The sequence below is a fragment of the Triplophysa rosa genome, linkage group LG8 (genome assembly GCF_024868665.1).
Source record: "Triplophysa rosa linkage group LG8, Trosa_1v2, whole genome shotgun sequence".
NCBI lineage: Eukaryota > Metazoa > Chordata > Actinopteri > Cypriniformes > Nemacheilidae > Triplophysa > Triplophysa rosa.
In genome coordinates, this window is record NC_079897.1 from 17,194,749 (window position 1) to 17,217,928 (window position 23,180).

Sequence of the window (23,180 nt, forward strand, 5' to 3'; positions counted from 1 at the left end):
AAACAACATGAACAAACTATGCCAAGAATAATATTTATGTTTCATGCATCGCACACTTTGCGCATGCATCACTTGTATAAAGGCGTTTTTGTTCTGAGTGACGCAAATGACACATTAAATGTGGCTTTGAGGTTTTATTTTCAAACACTATATTTTGCTTACTTATTCCTATTCCGGCTATTCTTAGTTTTTGCTGGCCAAATGAAGCTAAACATTCCACTGCCATTTATCAAAGTACAGTTTTCAAGCACAAAATGTGACATCATAATCCCAGAATACAACAAATGACCCTCTTGTGCTGAATTTTTTAGTGAAACAAATGCATTACGTGTGCATCCACTGTTTCCCATGATACACTACAATAGCAAAAAACCCAACAGTCTTGTAGGATGCATTATAACTCCACAGACCATTTTGTTATAAAACTGCACTGAGTCTTGATGGTGGGGGGTGATGAAAGTGAATTTGTCATTCAGCACTTGAATTATTCTCTTCTCATCGCACACAGGAGAGCCCCATAACTTCTCATCATGGCCTTTTATTTCAACTCTAATGAGCTGCATGTGCCTTCCTGCTGTTTCACAATCGTTAGGGATCGACCAAAGAAAAGAGAGAGACACTTAGAAAGGAAAAAGACTACGAAATATTCCCTAGGGTATATGGCAGCCCTTTTAAATTACAGCCACGGATTCCTGTGAGTTGTAGTGGGGTTAACTTGTAAATTTCGTAATTTTTAATTTAGTCCTATCAAACTCAGAAAGTAGAATAAGCATGAGACAATATATAAATGCATGAGACAATATATAAATGGTTCCAGCAACACGTTTCTCTAGCATGTGTTCTCAGAATCTTTATTTGGATGGCTTACAATCACTTTTGACTATGTTTTCATGCTGCTGTACCTTTGAGCATGCTTTAAGTCCGTTTCTGAATAAAAGTCAAAAGCAGGAATGCAGCATTTAACGTTTCTCAAATCATCATTCATTTATTTAAAGTAATCAGCTATGATAAAATATTTGAAGTGCTTCAAAACTCTTTTTTTAGAAGCTAATTTATTCCACACCTCATTCATTTTCTTGCTTTGATCATTAGTCAAAATAAGACCTAATTTGCTCATTATTTTTTACCTCGTTAGATGTAAACGTGTTTATTCCAAGAGTGTCTTCGCTTGGGTGGCTTTGTGTTGTTATGTTCTTCACACGTGCTGTGATCTGGTCAACCCATTACAAATGCATTACATTTTCACAAAACAGGGCGTGGTAAATTGTGGGTTTTTTATGTGGATGACCCGTCACTGGTGGCATGGTGCAGTAATCTAAAATTGTCACTAGATGGCACTGAAAACATTTAGTATTTTGCGCGCACACGGTGGACTTTTCAATGCGCGTAGTGTGTTGTTTACATTGCCGTATCGGTTTCATCTTGCTTCGAGTACTATAATCATTATTAACTCCCTCCCGGTACATCTTTTTCAAACAAAACCACCAACAGAAGTGAAAGAGCAAAACAATCTCCAGCTTCATTCTAGTGGTCGCACTTTATTGAAATGACTCATGCCAGTAGGAATTTGATCCACATAAACACTGAATGTGAATCCCAGCATTGTAAATTCAACTGCATCAAAGTGTTCTTTCATCCGAAAAGTGTTAGAAAATCTCAAACGTGGAACGTGGCTGGAATCAACAATCGCATGTAATATATAAACCAGAAAGTTTAATTCGCACATTTCCTGACAGCGGCACAGTTCAGCTATGCGCCTGCATGGCCACACAGGACATCTCACTGTTGCTCCACCCAAAAAGGATATGCACGGGGAGCTTAGAAAGGCTGAAACAATTCAACCTGAAGCATAACTTTTCCCTGTACGAGGGTAAAGTCCTGTGCTCGTGTATGAAATCACATGGCATTATAAGAATGCTTCAAAGATGGCGGTAGCATCGGCGGTTTGCGGGAACAGAGCGCAGAGGAGCGCGTGTGTGGAGGTGCTGGTGCGGGAGCGATGGCACGCGGTGTTCGCGAGTTTAAGCGACGAGTCTCTGACGCTCAGCTGCGAGGAGCCCGCCGGAGAGCCCGCCGTTAACCTGAACGGCATCACCACTAACGGCTCTTACGATCACCCGGACAGTCCCAGGACTCCATACGCGGATTCACAAGTGCCCGAAGCGATCGCGAACCGAAAAAGATGCGTCAAAGTGACCAAACAGGAGGTCGGAGGACTGGGCATCAGCATTAAAGGTGGGAAGGAGAATAAGATGCCCATTCTTATTAGTAAAATCTTCAAGGGTCTGGCTGCGGATCAAACGCAAGCGCTTTACGTCGGAGACGCGATCCTGTCCGTGAACGCGATCAATCTGCGTGACGCTACGCACGACGAGGCGGTGCAGGTGCTGAAGAAAGCAGGCAGAGAAGTTGTGCTGGAAGGTAAGGAGAAAACTCTTTAAATGAGATGGTGAAATCTATGGGTGTATCAGGTGTAGAGTCACCTGTTGGTGAGAACTGAAGTAGTTCAATAGACTTTTAAGAGGTAACTTACAGTAGTAGTTACTGTACAACACACACCTCGTGCACTCCAGTACACACCTTCACCAGGTGTACAGGCTACTGTGAAAAGGATGAAAGCACCCTTGAGATTGGCAAAGATACGAAAATCACTGTTAGTAAATGATAAGAACACTTTGAAAGTTTAATCATTTTGCAGGTCTCGAGGGTAATGATGTTAAAACATGTTCACAGTACAGCTGGTATTTTTGGAAATATGGATAGAGAGAAACACGTGAGCATTGAAACATAAATGCACAAAATGCAGACAAATATTGCACTTATGACATAATTATTTGTTCATAAACGTATTAAAATGCATAGCACACTAATCATCTACTACTGTAAACAGTGCAGAATATATACCCAAATAGGCTATACATTAACATAAACCAAGAGGTGAATTTCAATTTACCATCCACTTTCTTGGGGGAGAAAGTGTTTATTCTGTAAAGGTTCTTTAGTAAGATATTGTGTGTATTCTGCAATAGGTATTCGTGACCTGTGGCTCAACATTCTTGGTAGACAGTGTAGTTTGGAAATGTTAAGTGCTGTGGGTCAGTTTATAAAATGCTGTTATACTGAGTGAGTCAGTTTCATTGGATATATTGTATTTGTTGTGTTTGCTGTTTACAGCTGTAGGAAACTTAGCTTCATACCAGCTCTATACAGCCTTTATGATATTCCGGTATATTGCTGTGTACGCCCACCTGAGGGTCAGTTTGGAGTCTGGACAGGGTCACCTCACCTTCTATAAAGATTAAACAGGACCTTGTAATTCTGATATGGGGAAGAACAGTGGGTGAAACTGTTTTCATTTCTGCATTTGCAGTTACAGCATACATAAACTCCAACACTTATGACCGCAAATATTAGATTAGATCAGGTTTATTTGTGAACAGAATAAATATATTGGTTGCTCCAAAGTGTATACATGAAACTAATTTGTCCAGCAGTATAATATTAAACAAACAATACTAAATTATATTTTATGAAACAAAACAAATAAAAAGATTTTGATGTTATATGCATCCATTTTCATGTATCCAGGTACATATTATCATCAGGACACTGGTTGTTAGCTTTTAATAATTTGATGAAACCTTCCACGCTAATTCTTATTTGCATCAAAAGATTCCAGCTGGTTTTACTATCTAGGTCAATTTAGTGCATAGTTTGAAAATAATAACACAAATTTCAGCCAGAGTATCCAATATATCAGCCAATACGTGTCCAACACACTGTTTTACTAATTTTGCTTGAGCAAGAGAATTTTTGCATATCAAATTTATACTCCGGAGATTTCCCTGAGCTTGGGATTTGAGTTCTTTGAATAATTCACTTTGACAGTTCATACCAGAAATATTTGCACATTCTTTTACTCTTGCAAATCTACTGAATCCAACTTACGGTGTTGCTGTTCAATCACTGTCAATCAAAAGTTGTTTTGTTAAAGGTTGCCTTATGTCCTGTGTAGTGATACGACCTGAATGTGTGTAAGAAACACATTTGTCCTGGAGGACAACTAGTCAACATCTCTGGGCAAATTACAGAGCTAGTACATGTCATGAAGCCAAGCACACTGGGAATACCGAAAATGAATGCAGTTTCAGGCAGTCTGTTTTTATTGATTTGTTATTAGTTTTTTAAATCTTTCATGTATAATTAAATCTCAATGATATTTGTTTTACAAATTTAAATCAAATATACATATTATGTTGCTTGCATTTTGTTCAAACGTTTGTATAATGTTAGCAATGGTATAAACCAGGGGTGTCCAATGTCGGTCCTGGAGGGCCACTGTCCTGCAGAGTTTAGCTCCAACTTGGCTCAACACACCTGTTTGGAAGTTTCTAGTCTGCTTTGTGAGACCTTGATTAGCTGTTCAGGTGTGTTTGATTAGGGTTGAAGCTAAACTTTGCAGGACACCGGCCCTCCAGGACTGACTTTGGACACCCCTGGTATAAACAATGGTATTTTTAATGGTAAAAAAACAGAAACAGTAAGTCCTTCTGCACCAGCATTAAACTAGCATTGTTTACGTCATTCGAAGAGGTCTATATGCGTCAGAAGAAAAAATCTATTCTTCTTTTAGGACTTCAGTGAAATTAACAGTTTTCCAGTCAAATTCCTAAAAGCCCCCTTTCTGTCTCTTTCAGCAGCATTCCCATTTTTCACAATCCAGGCCTACAATGAAGCTGACCACTTTCAAAACGACTACAGTGCACAAAAAGCCCCTTGCATACACATTGCATTTATGAATTCAGTATTGAGGCACTGAGCGCCTTACAACATTCTCTATTGTGCAGAAAGTAATTGCATAGAAATTAATATTACTAGTCAAGAGATGCAATGAAAATATTGTATTTGAGCATCTGAATACATAGATATGCTTTAATCTATCATTTTTGTTTATTACAGCAGTAAGTAAAGGCCTTCCATTGAAGAATTAATATAAAACATTCTGAAAGTCTAAGCAAAATCTCTTGTGTTTCAAAGCATGATCGTGCAAACACTATAATTTTCATTTTCTAACAGAAGAAAGAAGCATTAGCCAAAGGCACAAAAAAATCATTCCCACAATGTGTGACTATTTAGTTTTTTTGTTTTTCTCTCACATATTCAGTACATAAAATAATTAAGTAGCATGAGAGATTAATTGGAAGGATGGTTTTTTTTACAGAGAAAGAGGAACATGGGTAGTGAACAACACTAATAGCATGCACTAGATAAAATGACAACACATATGCAGTTCATGCAAGCTCAGCCATTCTTTTGTTCATTCCAATACTTGTTTTTCTTAGTTAGTTAATGGTTAAGGGAAGTTGAAAACATCTAAAGTGATAACATTTAACACCTTGATGCCACTAGATGTACAATGTGACAGGAGACTGAATTCTTCACATTCCCTTTGATGGGTTAAGATAAAGGAATGTACTGTACACGCATGGAGAACTGCAATATTTAAACAGCAGGCATAAGACAAGAAAAACTTGTAACGTTAGTTCCATGACCATATCATGTAGTTTCAGTATTACCGAAATGTGACCATGATGGGTTTAAATAACAAAGGTAAATATTCACTGTTTAAAATTCAATAGCACTTGCAAACAAAGTTATTAATGTTTTACTACCACAGTGGCGGAACTGCATTTGGTTTTCAAAAGAAAAACAATACCAGCATAAATGCCAGATTTTAATTTGTGCACAGATTTTCAGACACCCATTGATGTTCACCCGCATCACGCAGCGGCTCTCAGCTGTTGCACTTGAACCCACGTCTCCCTAGAGTGTAGATCATAATGAGAGCTATTAACACCCCGCGAAAATGTTCAAGAAAATACATAAATTGCCTCTCTCACAGACTCTTTTGCAATAAAATATGGCATAAATAGTGGCAGCTGGAGGCAATATACCACAAACACACTTCAGCAGCTCTTATTGATCATTTTCACGATCATTTCAGATGAAATTGGGATGCAATTACAAAGTTCTCAGAGAAACCAGGAACTTCTTTTTATAACAAAACACACAGGAGATACAAAATATTTGTGTATCGCACACGTTGAAGGTCACTAAATTAACTTTTAAATCGACTTTTAGATAAGATAAAGTGTAACTACCTGTTTTAACACATTGTCTTTGTAGAACACAGGAAGTGCTCTCATAAGCGTGTGTTTGTAACTACTCTTATAGCGTGTCCTTGAGGATAAAGGTCTACAGCAGCTCTAAGCCAAAGGAGTTTCACCTGCTGTGTGGTGGACTCTGAAATTCTGAGTAGTAATGTTTTATGCAAGAGCTCAACGAATCCTGAAGCACACCATTACAGTAAAGTATATGTGAGCGTTTGACAGCATGCTGGATCATTTCCTCGTGTTGGTTATCCTGATTTTTCTTGCTTTGTTACTTTGTGTTTTATCGGTTTCAAGGATACATTTAACATGTTTATCAATTTTTACATTTATGCATTTGGGAGATACTTATTTGAAGCAACTTATGTGCATTTAAAGGACCAGTGAATGAAATTTTGCGGCATCTAGTGGTGAGGTTGCGAATTGAGGCAGCACTATGGAGGCTAACACAGAGCTAGGATGTCGTCACGTTTCCGTTTCTTTGCCGAAGGAGATAACGTATTTACAAAACGCGCAGTTTGTCCATTTAGGGCTAATGTAGAAACAACATGGCCAATTCCATGCAAAGGGGACCCGCATGTATGTAGCTAGAAATAGCTCATTCTAAGGTAATAAAAACATAACGCTTGATTAAGTATGGTCTTTTATACACCTCTGAACACATAGTAATGTATATCATATAGCCTTTCTGTCATTTGATCCTTCAAAAAATTACACAGCACCTTAGAGGTACATTTTATTGGTATGTTTAATGGGAATTAAAGCCATTATCTTTGCCCTGCTAAAATAATGCCCTACTAATCGAACTACAGGAACACAACATTTATTGACACGGACCATCTCTGTAAGCAGGTAAACATCCAAATGATATGTTTTTTCAAATCCATATGGGATTGGCCTTCCTAAAGTGTGCATCTGTATTCAAATTCAAATTGTGTAGCATGAGTATTGAGAAGTGTTCTTCTAAAACTTTTTGAGACAATATTCATTTTCTTAAAGTAATGGTTCATCCCAAAAAATAAAAATTCAGTCATTGTTTTCTCACTTCTAAAATGTGCATGTCGAGAGGCATTTATGTAAAACACTACTGGCCTCCACAGGACATGCTGATGTCGTGCCAAACAGCACATTCTGTCTTTTCTTCACAGGTAATTGTGAAATACCTCTAGTGTTGTGAAATATCTGTAGTGATAACGTGCAAAATGCTCCCGTAGTCAGAAGAATGCGGTAAAGATTAGGCTGTCATACTGCATTGGGATAATTGGCCCTCAGCGTGAAGTTTGCCTGAGACTCTTGGTAGTTTTATGTAATCTCTTTATTGCACCTTATCAGCAGGTTCATTTGTAGGTTCTTCACCCTCGGGTTCATTGCCATGCCGTGAACACAGCAGAAATCGTCCGGCAATGCAATAAGATACTATGCAAATGAGTGGTGAATTGATTTCCTCCATCAGGACAGCTGTCAGCATGATGTGGTTTGCGTAGGGGTTTCCTGCTTTCACTTTTGACTGGCTATGGCCCAATGCACGTTTAATGGAAAATCTACTTTTAGAGATGTTTTGTCTCAGTAACTCTTGAGTATATATACACAAAATAAAGTAGTGGGCCACTCTTAAAACAGGTTTGGCTATTATTGCATACAGTTTGTAGAGAATTGGGTCGGGCATTGTTTTAGCCGGGTTTGGGTTTACCCAGGTAAAACACATACTGATTAAAAATGTATAGCACGAATAAGCTTGAATGTATAGCTTGTGTGCCCAATGCATAAATGTAAATGTTGTCTTCCAAAATGAGGTTCATTTCGAAACATTCAGTCTATCTGGTGTCTAAGAACTGGGTCATTTTGACAGAAAAAGCTCTCCACAAACTGCTGCAACAAAGCTGGATAAACACAATTCATCCTAATGTCTTTGCATAGTGTAACAATGCGGCTTGTTTTCGTAGGAATTACTGGAATAGCCAAACCTGTTTAACAAAAGAAAGTGTCCTTTGACTATATAGCGTGAAGTATGTGGATGCGTGGATGGTTCAGATACTTACAAAACTGTTCTCACATTTTTTTTTGTTCCAGTGAAGTATATGCGGGAAGCCACCCCATATGTGAAAAAAGGGTCACCGGTGTCTGAGATCGGCTGGGAGACCCCTCCACCCGAGTCTCCACGTCTTGGCAGCCCTCACTCTGATATTCCCAACCCCCTCTCGCTATCGATACATGGCGACCGCCGATACATCCCCCTCAAAATGTGCTACATCACCCGCAGCATGACCGTCCCTGACCCAGAAAACAGGTACAGCTCACATTCAATATATTGACTACAGGAATGTAGCAAACCTTGCGGCAATTTTCTGATTTTCCACAAACTGCACTACACAAACAAGCTTAAATCTAAATAATATTCAAAACCTGATTGATTGGATTCAGCATTTAATGAAAAAGTTTTTCTTGTCGAAACTTTGCACGTTACTCTAGGGATTTGCTTACATTTTCTTTTGTAGTGCTTGTTAAAGATGCTGGAGGAACTGATTAGAAATGTTTCCAACAATCTCTTTGTTAACAGTAAGGGGTCTCATTATTCACAGGGTGAATGTGACAGCCCTGGTAATGCACTTCGCACAAGCAGCACAACTAATGCTTTATGCTGTTGCCTGACTCCGATCTTTGCGGACGTTTGATGTGCAAAGAGTAGTAGTGTCCTTAGCTATTCAACGGATGAACCTTCATGTTTTCAGAAAGTGATGGAGGACAACATCAAAGTCTTTGTCAACAATGACTTCAAAGTATGTCTCAGTTTCCAGAGTGCTCGAGACATCCAGAAAAAGACATTTACCTTCCATCCTTAAGTAAAAATGTAACTGTAGCATTCATGACAACATGTACAGGTATTATGCAGAAAAACTAGAAGTTGTGATAAAAAACCAACAGAAAGCAGAATCTTATTTCTAATTCACATTTAAGAATACACAGGTTTTATAAAACATGTTTTTGGAGGTGCACCGATATAATCGGTATCGTCGATAAAAGCGATTTTTCACATTATTGGCCGATAGTTTAAAGGGGTGATATGACACGACTGAAACGAATATTATCGTTTGTTTTAGATGTAATGCAATGTGTACACACGGTTTAAGGTTAAAAAATGCTGTATTTTCCACACACTGTGCATGTTTGTATCTCCTCTTTGCCCCGCCTCTCTGAAACGCGTGGATTTTTTACAAAGCTCATCGCTCTGAAAAGCAAGGTGTGCTATGATTGGCCAGTTAACCAGTGCGTAGTGATTGGTCAAATACTGCAAGCGTGTGACGGAATTATACTTACAGGTACGCCCAACTTACTTGCGTATACATTTGGGCGGTCTTAGTCAAATCATACCATGAACTGACGTAGATTTGTGGGGGTGTGGTTACACGAGGCGTTTCAGGCAGGCCTGAGTGAGCATTCGCTTTTAGATAGAATGCATCATTTGTTCCGACACTTTAATTTTTGCAATTTTACGTGTTTAATACATGCATGGTCAACTTATAACAAAAAACACGTATTCACGCCATATGACCCCTTTAAAAACAGCCGATGATCAGGGGTCATTTATAAACGTTGCGTACGCTCAAAACGGGGCTGGAAATGTGCGTGCGCCACTTTCCACGCAAAGGTTATGATCTATTAAAAGCAAACTTGACGGGAGAATGTGAGCATCTGTAAGCAAACTCTGACCCGTGCGTACGCACATTCTGGAGACAAGGGGCGACACAATAGTGTGTTTGGATTGTAGAAAGTAAATTTCACCTCATGTCCGTTAAATATCCATGTGAGTTATTTGCGCTTGTGTTGAGTGATAATTGTTTGCACCTTCTTGTAAAATCCAACTCAAATCTTAAATAAAAATGCCATCTAAATATTTAATCAGCGCTGTCTCACCATCACACTATGAGAGCATGAGGAGGAGATGGCCTGACTGCATGGAATAGGAGAGCATCAAATATCTGCAGAACACAGTGCAAATAAATAACTATAAAGCTTATATATTTTCCTTAAATACTGAGCATAATCATCAAACGTCAAAGTCTGGAAATACAGCCATTAAGCTCTCACACAATCGTTTCTCTTTATGTCCTTGTTATCAGTCCTAACAATAATGGCGGGATATGAGGCTGATTCACGTACGCACACTTGCACGTGATTTGTGATTTATAAAGCAATCTTACAGGGTTTTTTTCGGAATATTTTTGGGCATACGCTATTTTTAGCTTTCAGGCGCACGTACACTTTTAGTAAGGATCCTACGCACGTTTTTATAAATGAGGTCATTTAAAAGAGGACAGGAAAATTATGTTTAATATTACTAGTCATGATATAATAAATAACATTTAGAAAGTTATGAAATATTCATTTAACCTTTAGAATTTAGTTAATGTGAGTTCAAATAACCACCAGGCTGTCGGTATCGGCAGATATCACTCTGAATAATCGGTATCGAAAAATATAGTATCGGTTCATCTCTACATGTTTTATTCTAGTTCTGAAAATATTTCTTTTTTTTGCACTGTATTGTACTTTAACAATGAAACAAAGCTGTGGTTTGTCATACTAACCATAACATTACACAGGAAGTGTGTCAAAGCTGACACATTAACACTGAGACGTGTTTTGACATCCCTCTTAAAACACTGCGTGCCAGCCGTATGTTTTACACACCTCACCCTGATAGATTTCTGCATCCTATTTCCTTCTAAGCATTGTTTTCTCTCAGTAAATTAAATTGTCTTCAGACTCCGTTTGAAACGTCTCAGCCCAGACTGCATTATTTCTCTTGCACAGGTGTAAAGTGAGAGAGAGAGACTGATAGGAAGACAGTTGGACGAAAAACTGTCAATCAGGAGCTCTCTGCAGGCTGACTGCTAGGTTGTCAGCTCTCGCCCGCCGGCTCTGTTTTCAATTTACACCCATTGTGTCCCATGTCTAATAGTCCATCCATCACTTTGGTGCTCCTGCGGAGCTCTATCAACACAGCAGACATACATGGCTTACCTCAGATGCCATACTGTCAGATGATTCCTGCCATATTCTTATCTAAAATCTATCAGGAATAAAAGTAGAAGCCCCACTCTCTGTTGTTTTGCTTGTATGGGACTGTTCTGATGGTCCACAGTGGAAATGTAAGTGGGGTTTTTGTATGGGAGGTGATTGGATGTGAATGACTGATGGTTTGAGGTAGATGATATTCCTCAGATATATCTTTCCATCTGGTCTGTGTTGGTTGTGCTGTTGTATGGTGTGTTGTGATTGGTCAGAGTGATCTCATCTGACCACAAAAGGCACTGAAACATTCACTTGCTTATTACACTTCCTAAATGAGGCACAGGCATCTCGATTAGTCGTGTAATTCTTCCAGTTATAGCCGTAAAGGGGAGCGCTCTTTGGGCTTCATCCAGAAACCATTTTTCTCCAAACAACTGCAAACACAGCAGCTCCATCTGTGCTCTGTCTCCACCTCCCCTCAACCCCTCCAAACTCTCTGTCTTCATGAAAGTAGAGTCTATTTTTACCAGCAGGGAGCACCTGAAAATGATTTTGTGGATTGTAAGGTTAAGATTCCTGCTGGAGATGATGTATGAGAGGAGCATTTATCACTGTAAACTTCCTGTAGGTGAAGTGATGTATGACTCTGTTTGAACCCTCCGTATCTGATTTTCTGGTGGATAATGTTGACTCGAGAGCTTTTTTTTTATAATTGACTCAGACTTGTTGTTTTTGCCAACTTTGATGTTGATGATCTCTCAACTGAGACAGAAAGTTGAGCATTTTCGCTTTTCATCACATGAATCCTTATTCAGTACTTTTTATAGAAGCAATAATTGTTTTTCTATAACTTGATTTTCAAACTTACAAGCCAGCATATTTTGCATATTATTTTTGAAGTATTTCTTAAAGGAACAGTTCACCCCAAAATGATTTTAGCCTGTTCTTGACAGAAAGCTGTTGTATCGCTTCAGAAAATGCCATGTATTGCAAATATAGTGAACTTCCAGTCACAGATAATGTTTACAGTACTTTTTCAGCACATTTACTGAAAAATGTAAATTTACTACATTTCAGTTCATTTATAGTACTTGTTTCATATGTTTATATGCACTCCCAGCTTACAGGAAATGTTCGAAGAACTTTAGCTAATGTTTAGCAAAAATTTCCTTGAAGTAATGCTAAAAAGCATTTTATCAATGTTATTAAAACACTGGAATAAAAGCGTTATTCTTTGTTAGTGGGAAATTTAAAAACATTCAGAAATAACATTTTCATAGCTTCCCACCTAACAGGGAATGATCTCAGAACTTAAGCTAATGTTCTCTAAAGTTATCTCAGGGTTATCAAAAATGTTTTTGCAGTAACACCAAAAAGAGTTTTATCAATTTTATAAAAAAATTTGTTAGTGTAATGTTAAAAACATTCAGAAATAACGTTTTCTTAACTTAATGGTAATGTTAGCTAAATGTTCTTAGAACATATTTTTGTTTGCTGGACCCCTACCTGTGGTATTTGTTATTCCAAACTATATATGGATCAATGAGAGGGTGGTCTTGGGACCATTCCCCCAAAATAAAAATTCTGTCATCATTTACTCATCATCGAGTTGTTCCAAATCTGTATAAATGTCTGTGTTCTAATAAACACGGAGAAAGATATTTGGAATAATGCTTGAAACCAAACAGTTCTTGGCCAACATTGGCTAACATAGTAAGAAAAGTTACAATGGTAGTCAAAAGTGCCCAAGAACTGTTTGCTTTCCTACATTCATCAAAATATCTTCTTTTGTGTTCAACAGAACAGAAGGAAATTTATACAGATTTGAGGGTGAGTAAATGAAATTACAAAATTTCTTAAAAAACGAAGCTAAATTGTGCTCCTTTTCTTGGTCCTTGTGTTTCAGACAGCTGGAGCTGCACTCCCCTGATGCCAAGCACACAGTTGTCATGCGTTTTAAAGACACGTCTTCAACCCAGACCTGGTTTACTCTGATGCAGTCCACCATCACAAACCTCACCAGCAAAGTCATCGGAGAAGTCGGAGAACACGTGGGTCGCCACGGCATTGCCGGCAGCCGAGAGATCCGGCACCTCGGTTGGCTGGCGGAAAAGGTGAAAACTTGATGAATGTGTAGAGTTTGATAAGTGCACAAAAAATATGTGATTCACTTATACATTATATGTCATGACCTGCTGTTACTTTGCAGAAACTGTGGGAACAAACAGTTTAAAAGTTTTTGATGGCACTTTATGAAACGGCTTGCGGCCGGGATGTAGCTTGCGAAATGCCTACGCATAAACCTACGTGCCAGCTCAGCTTTATTTTTGCTTATATCGTCGCTGTCATTTTGAAGCGTCGGATGTCCAAATTTAGTTTTTCAGGATATGGATAAGGATATTCTGTATTTGCAAAACCTAGTGACAAACATAAAGGGTTACTAATAATCATGATTTATGACAAAAAGTGTACTCATGAAATTCTGAGATACAAGGTTTCAGAAGGACAGCAGCGTTATGAAGGAATCTGCAGGTTTACACTTAAATAGCGTTTAAAACCTTCTGCTGGTTATTTGGATAACTTTCTCCATATGGCTAAAAGTAAGCTGAACCCACAGGGATCTTACACACAAAACCCATAATTAACTCAAGGTCTCTGCTTTTGATGTAAAATTGTTCCTGTCATGATCAAAATGTTGTGGTTCTGTAAAAAAAGGTTAAATCGGTTTAATACACGCTTTTGAAAATTGCATCACTGCCAGAAAATATTGTATATAATAGTGTAATATAGAGTGTTGCTCTTCTCAGAGCCGATACCGTAGCGATTGATGGAGGATGACTTTTCTCAGTGTGACCGCGGGTTTCTCCCCCTATTAAATCCTCTTTTCATGGCGGTCTCATTAGCTGTGGCCTGGCAGCGCTGGCTAATGGAGATCTGCTGTGATGGCACGGCTGTGGGCAGCCCCTTCTCAGTGTGCTCTTTAATGAGAGCTCCCTCGTACCGTCTCCTATTACCAACCTGCCTGACCCTCCATGAATAATTATACCATAGGAAAAAACCTCCAGTCTGCCGAATACCCACAGACAGCGGCTAGATTTCCTCGTGTGATGGCCGGAGCTTATAACAAGGCTCTGTTTGTGGTCGCGCATCTGCTTGTGACGCACTCTGCCCCTCGGGTGTCTCTTTTTAGCTTTCTGGAGGAAACTGACCCTCTGGAGAGCAGCCCTGTGATTTGTGAAGATTTGAGTAGTCTGTCAGACAATCTACAAAGCACTGAGGAGCCATCTGTCACAGACAAGAACTTCAGCAGTACATCACACTTGCGCTGAACTTAATTTGGAAAACTTTCTGGACTGTAACTCAATTGTGAAGCAGGTTTAGCTCTGAACTCTTTAAAGTCGATGTGGAACGCCGTTCGTAAATCAGAAAAATTGAAGAGTCATGGAAATGTCTGCAGTGAAGATGACTTTTTCTTGCTGTGCTTGTCCCTAAATTATTTAGTCAGCTAGAATCCGCACTTTGTGAATTGCTTTTTAAAATTCTTATGTAGTAATCTGATCGATATTATACATACAGATTCATAAAACCAAATGAAGAGAAGTTAAGTGCAAAAGAGAAAGTTATAACGTTTTGATGACAAACTGTGTTTTCTATGGAATAATGTGCAGAGATAAATCATTCATAGTAAGACTAGGACTCTAGGAGTGTGCATTAAGAAAGTTTGTCACTCATTGTGAGTTCTTGTTAAGTTTAAAGTGTTTACATGGCTGCTGACAAACCTCTTTTAGTCGGCTTGATAGTTTAAATATGTTGAAATATGTGAAACTTTGTTTCATTGCGGTGATCTGCAGGTAGGGTATGGTTTATGTACATTCCATCTTAATAAAATGTGCTTATCAAATCATCTTACAAACAGTTGCCTCTGGACATGAGAGCTCATTTCGCTGATGTATCAGTTCAAAGCTGGGGAATGGTTCAGGATGGTTTAGAAGCTTCACTTTTTTCTCAGGGTATTTACCTGCAAGAACCTGATATCACATCTCTGTGGTTTATCACTTTGATGAAGTTAAATGATGAATCTCTCAAACGAATGAATTAATGACCAGGGGCCGGATTCACGAAACTGTTCTTAAGACAAAATCTAAGATCGTTCTTAAGATCAATTATAGGAAGTTCGTAAGAGCGATTCTCAAACATTTCTTAAAACGTTCTCAAATATTTTCTTAAGAACATCTTCATTTTTATCGTAAGAATAAATAATATGATTACACTCGCTTGCTCATGTGGTAACTGTAGATGTTTATCTAATAAACGTTATGTGTGTAACAACAAGCATGTCACATTCTTATATAGCATTAAACGTCATTTATGATCGCATGTTAGCTAATAAGTTAGCAAGCGTTAAAACAATATACTTAATATAATACTTTTTGTGTTTTACAATATCAAAATACTTGTGACCCTCTCTGTTTCGAGTCACTTTGTCCCAGAATAATGTATAAAGCACTCTGTGTTTAATAATGAAAGCTAAAGTGAGGGAGCTAGACCTTATCATTATTATATCAAAATAAATATTCCTTAATGGCAAGTAAACGTCAAAATTATGATTCTGGCTCAAAACAATACACGTCACATGTGAAACAACCAAATATATGTATGAAACATCTTACCTTTTGAGATTTAAGACAACCGTGAGGCTGTCGTAAATTTAAGATGATATTTACGCCCGCTTTAGTTTCGAGAATTTGGATTCTTCTCAATTTTTTCCTAAGATCAATCTTGAGAACATTTTTAAGAACTGTCTTAAGAAGTTTTTTTTTTCGGGAATACGTAACATTCCTAACTTTTTTCTTAAATTAGAATGTAAGAAAAAACATGGCAGTTAAGAAGAATTTTCTTCTTGAGAATGTTTTGTGAATCTGGCCCCATATGTCTGCACTTTACTTGAAACCGGCAACTGAGCAAATTCGATTTACACTGCGGTTAGTCTCATGTTGGTTAATGGCTGATCTCTTAAACGAAATTTTCTTCTGGATGAAGAAGAAGAATTAGAACCGAATGTAATTACAGGGCATGTAATGACCATACTCGAGCGGTTCAGGGTGTGTGGTGTGTTTCAGGTTAAACTACATTATGAGAACAAATTCAAACAAATTGATAAACATTTTATAAATGTCCGGATAAAACTGTACAAATGTCCAAAAGTTTATTTAAACAGTTAAATCGTCCATAAATGTAAATTGTAAATGTCATTATTTAACTCATCCTTTTGTGTTTCTGGTGTCTTAGTCCTTCGGAACCAAAACTAATTTGAAAAGTAGTGAAGTAAAAAACGAAGTGTAATCCATTATTTAAATGAGATGGTTCACCACAAAACCAAAAATAGTCATTTCTTCACCCTCATGTCTTTCAAAATTTGTATATAACTCTTTCTTCTGTGTAACACAAAAGAAGATATTTTGAGAAATGTCTCAGTGTTTGTGTCTATACAATGGAAGTCATTGGGGTTTGGTTAACACATTTTTCAAAATATCTTCTTTTGTGTTCTGCAGAAGAAAGGCATACAGATTTGAAACGAGTTGGTTGAACAGTTCTATTAATGAAAGTCTTGACCTGTTCTTGTGTGCATTCATCATGCCTGAACTGCATCATTTACAGTTTTAAATAATGGCACAATGTTTACATTTGTGAAAACTGTTCTATTAAGGTCAGTCTAGAGAATAGAAAATTCATTCGCTCAATATAAAAGCAATAGAGTCAATGTAAAAGTCCTAATGGTGTGTGTGTTTGTGTTTCAGTCTGAAAGCGAGAGGCAGCGCTGGAAGCAGGTGCTGGTTGTGTTGACGGAGAAAGACCTGCTTTTGTTTGACAGTATGCCACGGATGAGAGAGCACTGGCTCAGCCCCACACACGCCTACCCTCTGCTCGCCACACGGTACAAACACAAACGCTGACGCATTATATATTATTTCTGCATTTTAGTTCCTCTTTCATACATACACCTGAACACCCTTCAGTTAAACACAGCTCACAAACACACACGCACACACACATGCATTTTCCCTGCCAATTGGCATGGCTGACCAAACTGTTAAAACGTGTAGTGAGCCAGTTGGAAAGACACTTCACGAAAGCGCCACGGCTGTTAAATGGCTGTTGAAGCTGTATGGGGCAGCAGCTATTACTACAAGGGATAAAGTAAGTCCAAGTTGAACTGGACTCCAGCCCAGATCTCACTCCAGGGCTGATAGAGCCGTTATCACGGGCTCAGCTGGCACGTTTTCGTGTTTTGTTGACCCTGAGATTGTCCCGACATGGTAGAAAGTAGAGACACACTTTCGGCCAAAAACATTTAGAACTTATCTTGGCTTGGCCGAACTTCCCGTGTGAAATCTGAAGGAAGACACTAAACATTTTTATATGGGGTCTATTGAACCCTTAGATGCATGACGTCTGTACACAGGATATCAGTTTTCCACGAAACTCCGTGTTTTCCAAACCACGTCAGTTCATAGCCAACACGGGCTATAATGACTTCTGTCATACTTCATTTAAACTTTTGGGGATTTAATAAATCACGCATCAAAGGGTTAATTGTTTGAGAATTGTTTGTATTGCTTTCTTTGACAGATAATGAATGTAGGTCAGTATGAAGTGAGTTCTCTGGTTGTACTTCAGTGGTCTGTATGTGAGTCAAACCACTCATGATAGTTTCTGATGCAGGCTGGTTCACTCTGGCCCAGATAAAGGTTCACCACAGCCTGGCGGCGAGTTATCCTTTGCCACACGGACTGGAACCAGATTGGGTATCGAAGCCCACCTCTTCAGGGCGGAGACCTGCAAGGATCTGTCACTATGGACCAGACACATAGTCAGTGGCTGCCATGCATCTGCTGAGATGATCAAAGAGGTCACTACCAGTAAGTGTGAATCCTGATTTTGCGCCTTAGACTAGTATATTATAGTATATACGGTATTTAAATGTCTTTGCATTTGGAATAAAATGTCTTTTTATGAAGCAGATGACTTTTCTGTCTTTTCTTAGAGCACATCTGAGAGCATCTATTTTCTGAACACGATACATCTGGCTTCCTCTCCTGTGTGTTTACATTTGATGTTTGGCCATGGTTTCTTTGATATAAATGTACTTAAATGAAATGATATATTTTGGGCTGCTCGACTGCTTCCATGCCAACATAAATACAGCTCAGCTCTCTGCTCCAAGTCTGTGGCTTCTGTAAATGTTGTATTGGGAAGTTCTATGCTGCACTACAGTATTTCAGAGTTTTGGACTGAAGACATTAAAGAAAAAAAGTGTATTTTTAGAATGGAATGCCATGGCAGAGTTCCTGTGTGGTCCCAATGCATCAGGCGAGGGGCACCGAGCAACGCATTGTGGGAATTGAAGCTCTCCGGCGGTCCTTGAGCCCAGACTGATAGGAAATTATCTGGACTGCATATTGGCCTCTGGAGACCAACGCTCCTTATTTGGATATCTCACGGTTTTCCCCTTCTGCTTCCTTGAAATCAAAAGTTTCATCAGATCAGTTTTTAAGAGTATTTTCATTTAACCTACGAAGTTGGAAAGGCAAGTGGATGGAGGCTCAACAGAATAATTCATATTAATTCTGTAGTAATGGGTGACGTATTTGAACAATCTGAGAAAAACTCAGCTGTCTTGGAAGATCTACTGAATGAAAAACAATAAAAATAGCCTGACCTTGTTACAACACCCCTGAAACTCTAATTAATACATTTGGGAGAACAGGATAATTGTTGAGAGGATCAACGGATGCATCCTCTCACAACAAAGCAGACCTTCCTCAACACTATGAATGGCATATCAGATTAATTTCAAAAATATCTTTTATTTGTGTCAAAATCATGGAGCTGCCCAATATTTGGGATTTTATGGGAAAAGCACATTCGGGATCTGATATTCCATTACCTGTGTTGAGAATGGTTTCAAAGCTGTTGCAAAGAGAGTTTGTCTCAGTTGATTTGTTTTCTCATTTTGTGGGTCTTGTAAAGGTTGGATGATGTCATTACTATACTGTTGTGACAACTAGACTCCAAAATCCTGTTCCAGTCTGAACACCAATAAGCTCGTAGAAAACATTAACAGAAACTCCCTAGGGCCAAACGAGTGCTGAAAACATATTATGGTTTATCTTTATTTTATTCGCCATTAAACAGATTTACGATGCTCTCTATTTGTATATTATGATGGATCACATATATGAGACCAACACAAATTTCAAATTCAATTGATTATTTACAAAATTAAGAAATTTGATATAAATAAAGTATGTCTAGCCACAGTAGCCAGTATTATTTTGGGTTACCAGTAGAAGAACCGTTACTTGGCTAAACTTAAATGCCACAAAGTTACAAGACCCATTGATCAAATTGTTTATTTAATACAATTATTATGCCATAAAATTAAACAAATTGTTTATTTAATTATTATACAGTAAAAAAAAATTATAAATCAAAAGTAATAAATTAATTAGTTATATAATTAGCCACTAGCCAAACCAGACGTTAACCTCGAGCCAAGCGCATGTGTCCAATAAAACCGTCTTCATAATTATTAATTAATCATAATTATTTTTAGAATACTTTGCAAACTTCTTATAACAAATTATAACAGCTCCAGTATTTATTTGTAGAATTAAATGTGTACATACAAACACTTTGTTGGCTTTGTGGCATCTTCAGCATTGCTGTTTGTTTGCCTCAACAATGTTAAATATTGACATAGACTTGGTACATATGACTTTGATTTTGTGATGGATGTTGTAGTAATGGGAGGGACATGATTTAAAAACCATGTTTGAAAGCAATCTTTTTTTTCAATTTCATCAAAAAAAAGAATGACTTTGAAGAGCCGATAAGAGTTGTTTGTAGGAACAATGTTTAAAGGTAGTAGAGCCTTCCAGTAGAGTGCAAACACATAAACACTGGAAACATGATAAATTGCCTACAGTTACTCCATTATTGCAAAGCTTTTGTGGTTTAAGTGACCAAACCTGAACATTCCTTTACTGAAGTACTTACAGACGAGGTGAAAGGAAGGCATTTTTGTGACCGACTAAAAGCCTCTCTGTCTTTTTCTGATGGGTGTAGGGTTACGGTATTGTGAGGAGTAACGTGGGAACAGTATCATGAAAACCCCAAACCTCTCTCAAACTGAGTAATTAATAGATGCGTGAGAGTCTTATGTCAGATTTATTCAGTAAATTGCAGGAGAAGATGCTTTTGCATCAGCGTAATGGACTGTAACAGAGGGCAGAGGGCTTTCTCAAAGACCCTCAATCCAAAAACCACACTAGCATCGCAATTATCAGTCAAGGAGCGATTCTGAGAGCTTTATTGGAGCAAATGAAGGGAAACGCAGAAGTGGATCTGGCACGTTCACAATAGAAACAGTAAGAGTAGGTTTCCACACATCCTTTGGCATCTGGTGAGCTGTATTTGAATGTATTTGAGGATTGATACCGGATACATAGACTCCTGTGATGTATTGAATGAAACCCGGGAGGTATTGAGCTGAGGATACCGGTGATGAATAACATACCAATTATCAGGCATATCAAAGGACAGTTTCCTCGCTGATGGATTTCTCTTGTATTTCATTCACACCTTGGTGGAACATGTCCGGATCGAGCCCAGAACGGCTGCTACAATATTCAGTGTTTGACCTCTCGTCTCTCTGTTTCATTTACTTAATCTCACCCAGATATGAAAAATGTTTATGTAACAGGCAGGTTTAATAGAAGTCAGTGCGATGGAACTCATTCGTGCACTCTGCTGCACCCTCAAGCTTAGTCATTCATTCACGATTATTTGTACCTTTTGTACACGTTTATTTACACCTTTTGTATACCTCCCTGCAGTTTTTCTGCATTATTCGACTTAATTGAAATGACCTCAAAGACATAAACGTGTTTAATGCTGTGCTTGTACAATGACAATGCAGAGTTAGATTTTTTTGAAAGTTAAATGAAAAATTATACGTGATTTAAACTGCACGTATGTAAAGATTGTTTTGGAATGTAATCAGTGCTTTAAAGGGATAATTCACCCAAAAAATGAAAATTCTTTCAAACCTGTATGACTTTTTCTTCTGCAGAACACAAAAGAAGATATTTTGAAGAACGTTGGTAACCAAACAACACTGGACCCCATTGACTTCCATTGTATGGGCACAAAACCACTTAGATATTTCTCAAAATATCTCATTTTGTGTTCCATGGAAGAAAGACTTATATACAGGATTTGAATAAATTAAGACGAAACAAACCAAAATTGTTTTTCTGTAGTTCTATTGGTATGTCATTGCATTAGCAGCACAAAGGTCATGGGTTCGAACACATACTGAAAAAATGTCTAGGTTGAATGTATTGCAAGTTGCTTTAAATAAAATGAAGAATAATTCACAAATGTAAATGTGCGTTTAATGATTTCATCGTCCTAATGGAGTGTAGAATAGCTCTCATGCTGTCGATAAAAGTTACTGAATTTGAACTATTCCTTGAAATCTTTCGTTTGTGTTTTCTTTCAGGTTGTATGTATCAAGGTCAGGACTGTCGGCTGGTTATTCACTATGAACGGGGGTTTTCAGTAATAGCTGATAGAGATGAAAGCTCTCTGGCTCAACCACTGTTTAGCTACCCCTTTGAAAAGCTGAAGATGTCTGCCGACGATGGCGTGCGTATCCTGTATTTGGATTTCGGGGGAAACGAAGGGGAAATTGTAAGTAAAATCCTTGCATCTCTGTAGGTTTGCGTTTATCATGACAAAAACAATAAACTGCGCTTGAGAGCTGTCATTGGTTAACTTTCTTTCATAACCTTTTATAGCTATTATTGAATCCATAAAATGGCATACTATATACTCGGTTCTAAAGTTTCAGAGTGAAATTACAGATAAATGGATTTTCTCTTGAAGCACAGGACTCGTCCTAGCACGACTGCTGCTCTCAACATGTGTTTGTCGCATCAGGAACTTCCCTTCATTGCTAAATACCTTTTATTGTTTGTCTATTCACAGCAACTGGACCTGCACTCCTGTCCCAAACCTATTGTCTTTATCCTCCACTCCTTCCTGTCTGCCAAGATTGCACGGCTTGGATTGGTAGCTTGAGATCAAACTCTTATAGTCTGAAACAATGATGTGATTATCCCAGCATGGAGACGGGAGAACTGGGACATGATGGAGCTCACTCGACTGAAAGAGGGAAATGACGCCGTAATACATCGGACCTCTGAATGATTTTCTTTACACTTGAGTAATGATAAACTGAAATGATTATAGTGAAACGATTTCACATCGACTGATTTTCTAAGAATGAATCAAGCTATGTAATGAACACTAACTTGTGATTGGAACTGAAACAATACTGGATGTATTGTCCAATACATGCTACATCCGTGACGGCAAAGTATTGAGCACTTATAACACCTTTAACATTAATGTAATGTTGAGAGGGAAGGAACCTGTGTGTATGACAGCTTTTTGTGTATTTACATCTGTCTGGCAGCTATTGTGGATTAAAGAAAGGCTAGTTTTAAACTCTATTAATGCACATACATGTTAAACAGCCTGAAAAAGGTCCTGTCGTGTTTGTTTCTGGTGTTTTGATACTTGAGTTTTTTAGGCTGATAATATCAGAAGTCTAGAGTACTGGTCAACAAACTGCCTGGTTTCACAGGGGCTTTCTGTCAAAAGAAGAAAATTGAGGCAGGGTCAGGCCCCCTGTCTCCTGTATACATACAGTATTCACATTCAAATAGAGCTTCAATGACCTGCAAAATGTGGAGTCTATCACACGGTTCATTCCTACATGATTCCACACTGCATTATGTGCATGCATGCACACTAGCACAAGCATTGTTAGGATTTCATTTTCCACTTCATGTCACTGTGCACACACAAATGCCTTTGAAAGACTGTCAATGTCAGCTTATAATGAGAAGTTCCCAGTTAATCAAC

At 38.2% G+C, this 23,180-nt stretch overlaps 1 protein-coding gene across 2 annotated transcripts; it reads left to right on the plus strand.

Moving 5' to 3' along the window:
• The first annotated feature begins 1,776 nt into the window (after positions 1 to 1,776).
• Positions 1,777 to 22,765, plus strand: sntb1 (syntrophin, basic 1). Of its 2 annotated transcripts, XM_057340943.1 has the most exons (7): positions 1,777 to 2,421; positions 8,241 to 8,457; positions 13,090 to 13,297; positions 16,982 to 17,118; positions 17,907 to 18,103; positions 21,751 to 21,941; positions 22,239 to 22,765. In XM_057340943.1, exons 1-7 carry the CDS (start codon positions 1,926 to 1,928, stop codon positions 22,329 to 22,331), a joined length of 1,539 nt encoding a protein of 512 aa, XP_057196926.1. In that variant the 5' UTR covers positions 1,777 to 1,925; the 3' UTR covers positions 22,332 to 22,765. The 2 variants fall into 2 exon arrangements, with proteins under 2 accessions (XP_057196926.1, XP_057196927.1); XM_057340944.1 differs by lacking the exons at positions 21,751 to 21,941; positions 22,239 to 22,765 and adding an exon at positions 18,229 to 21,739.
• Positions 22,766 to 23,180: the final 415 nt, after the last annotated feature.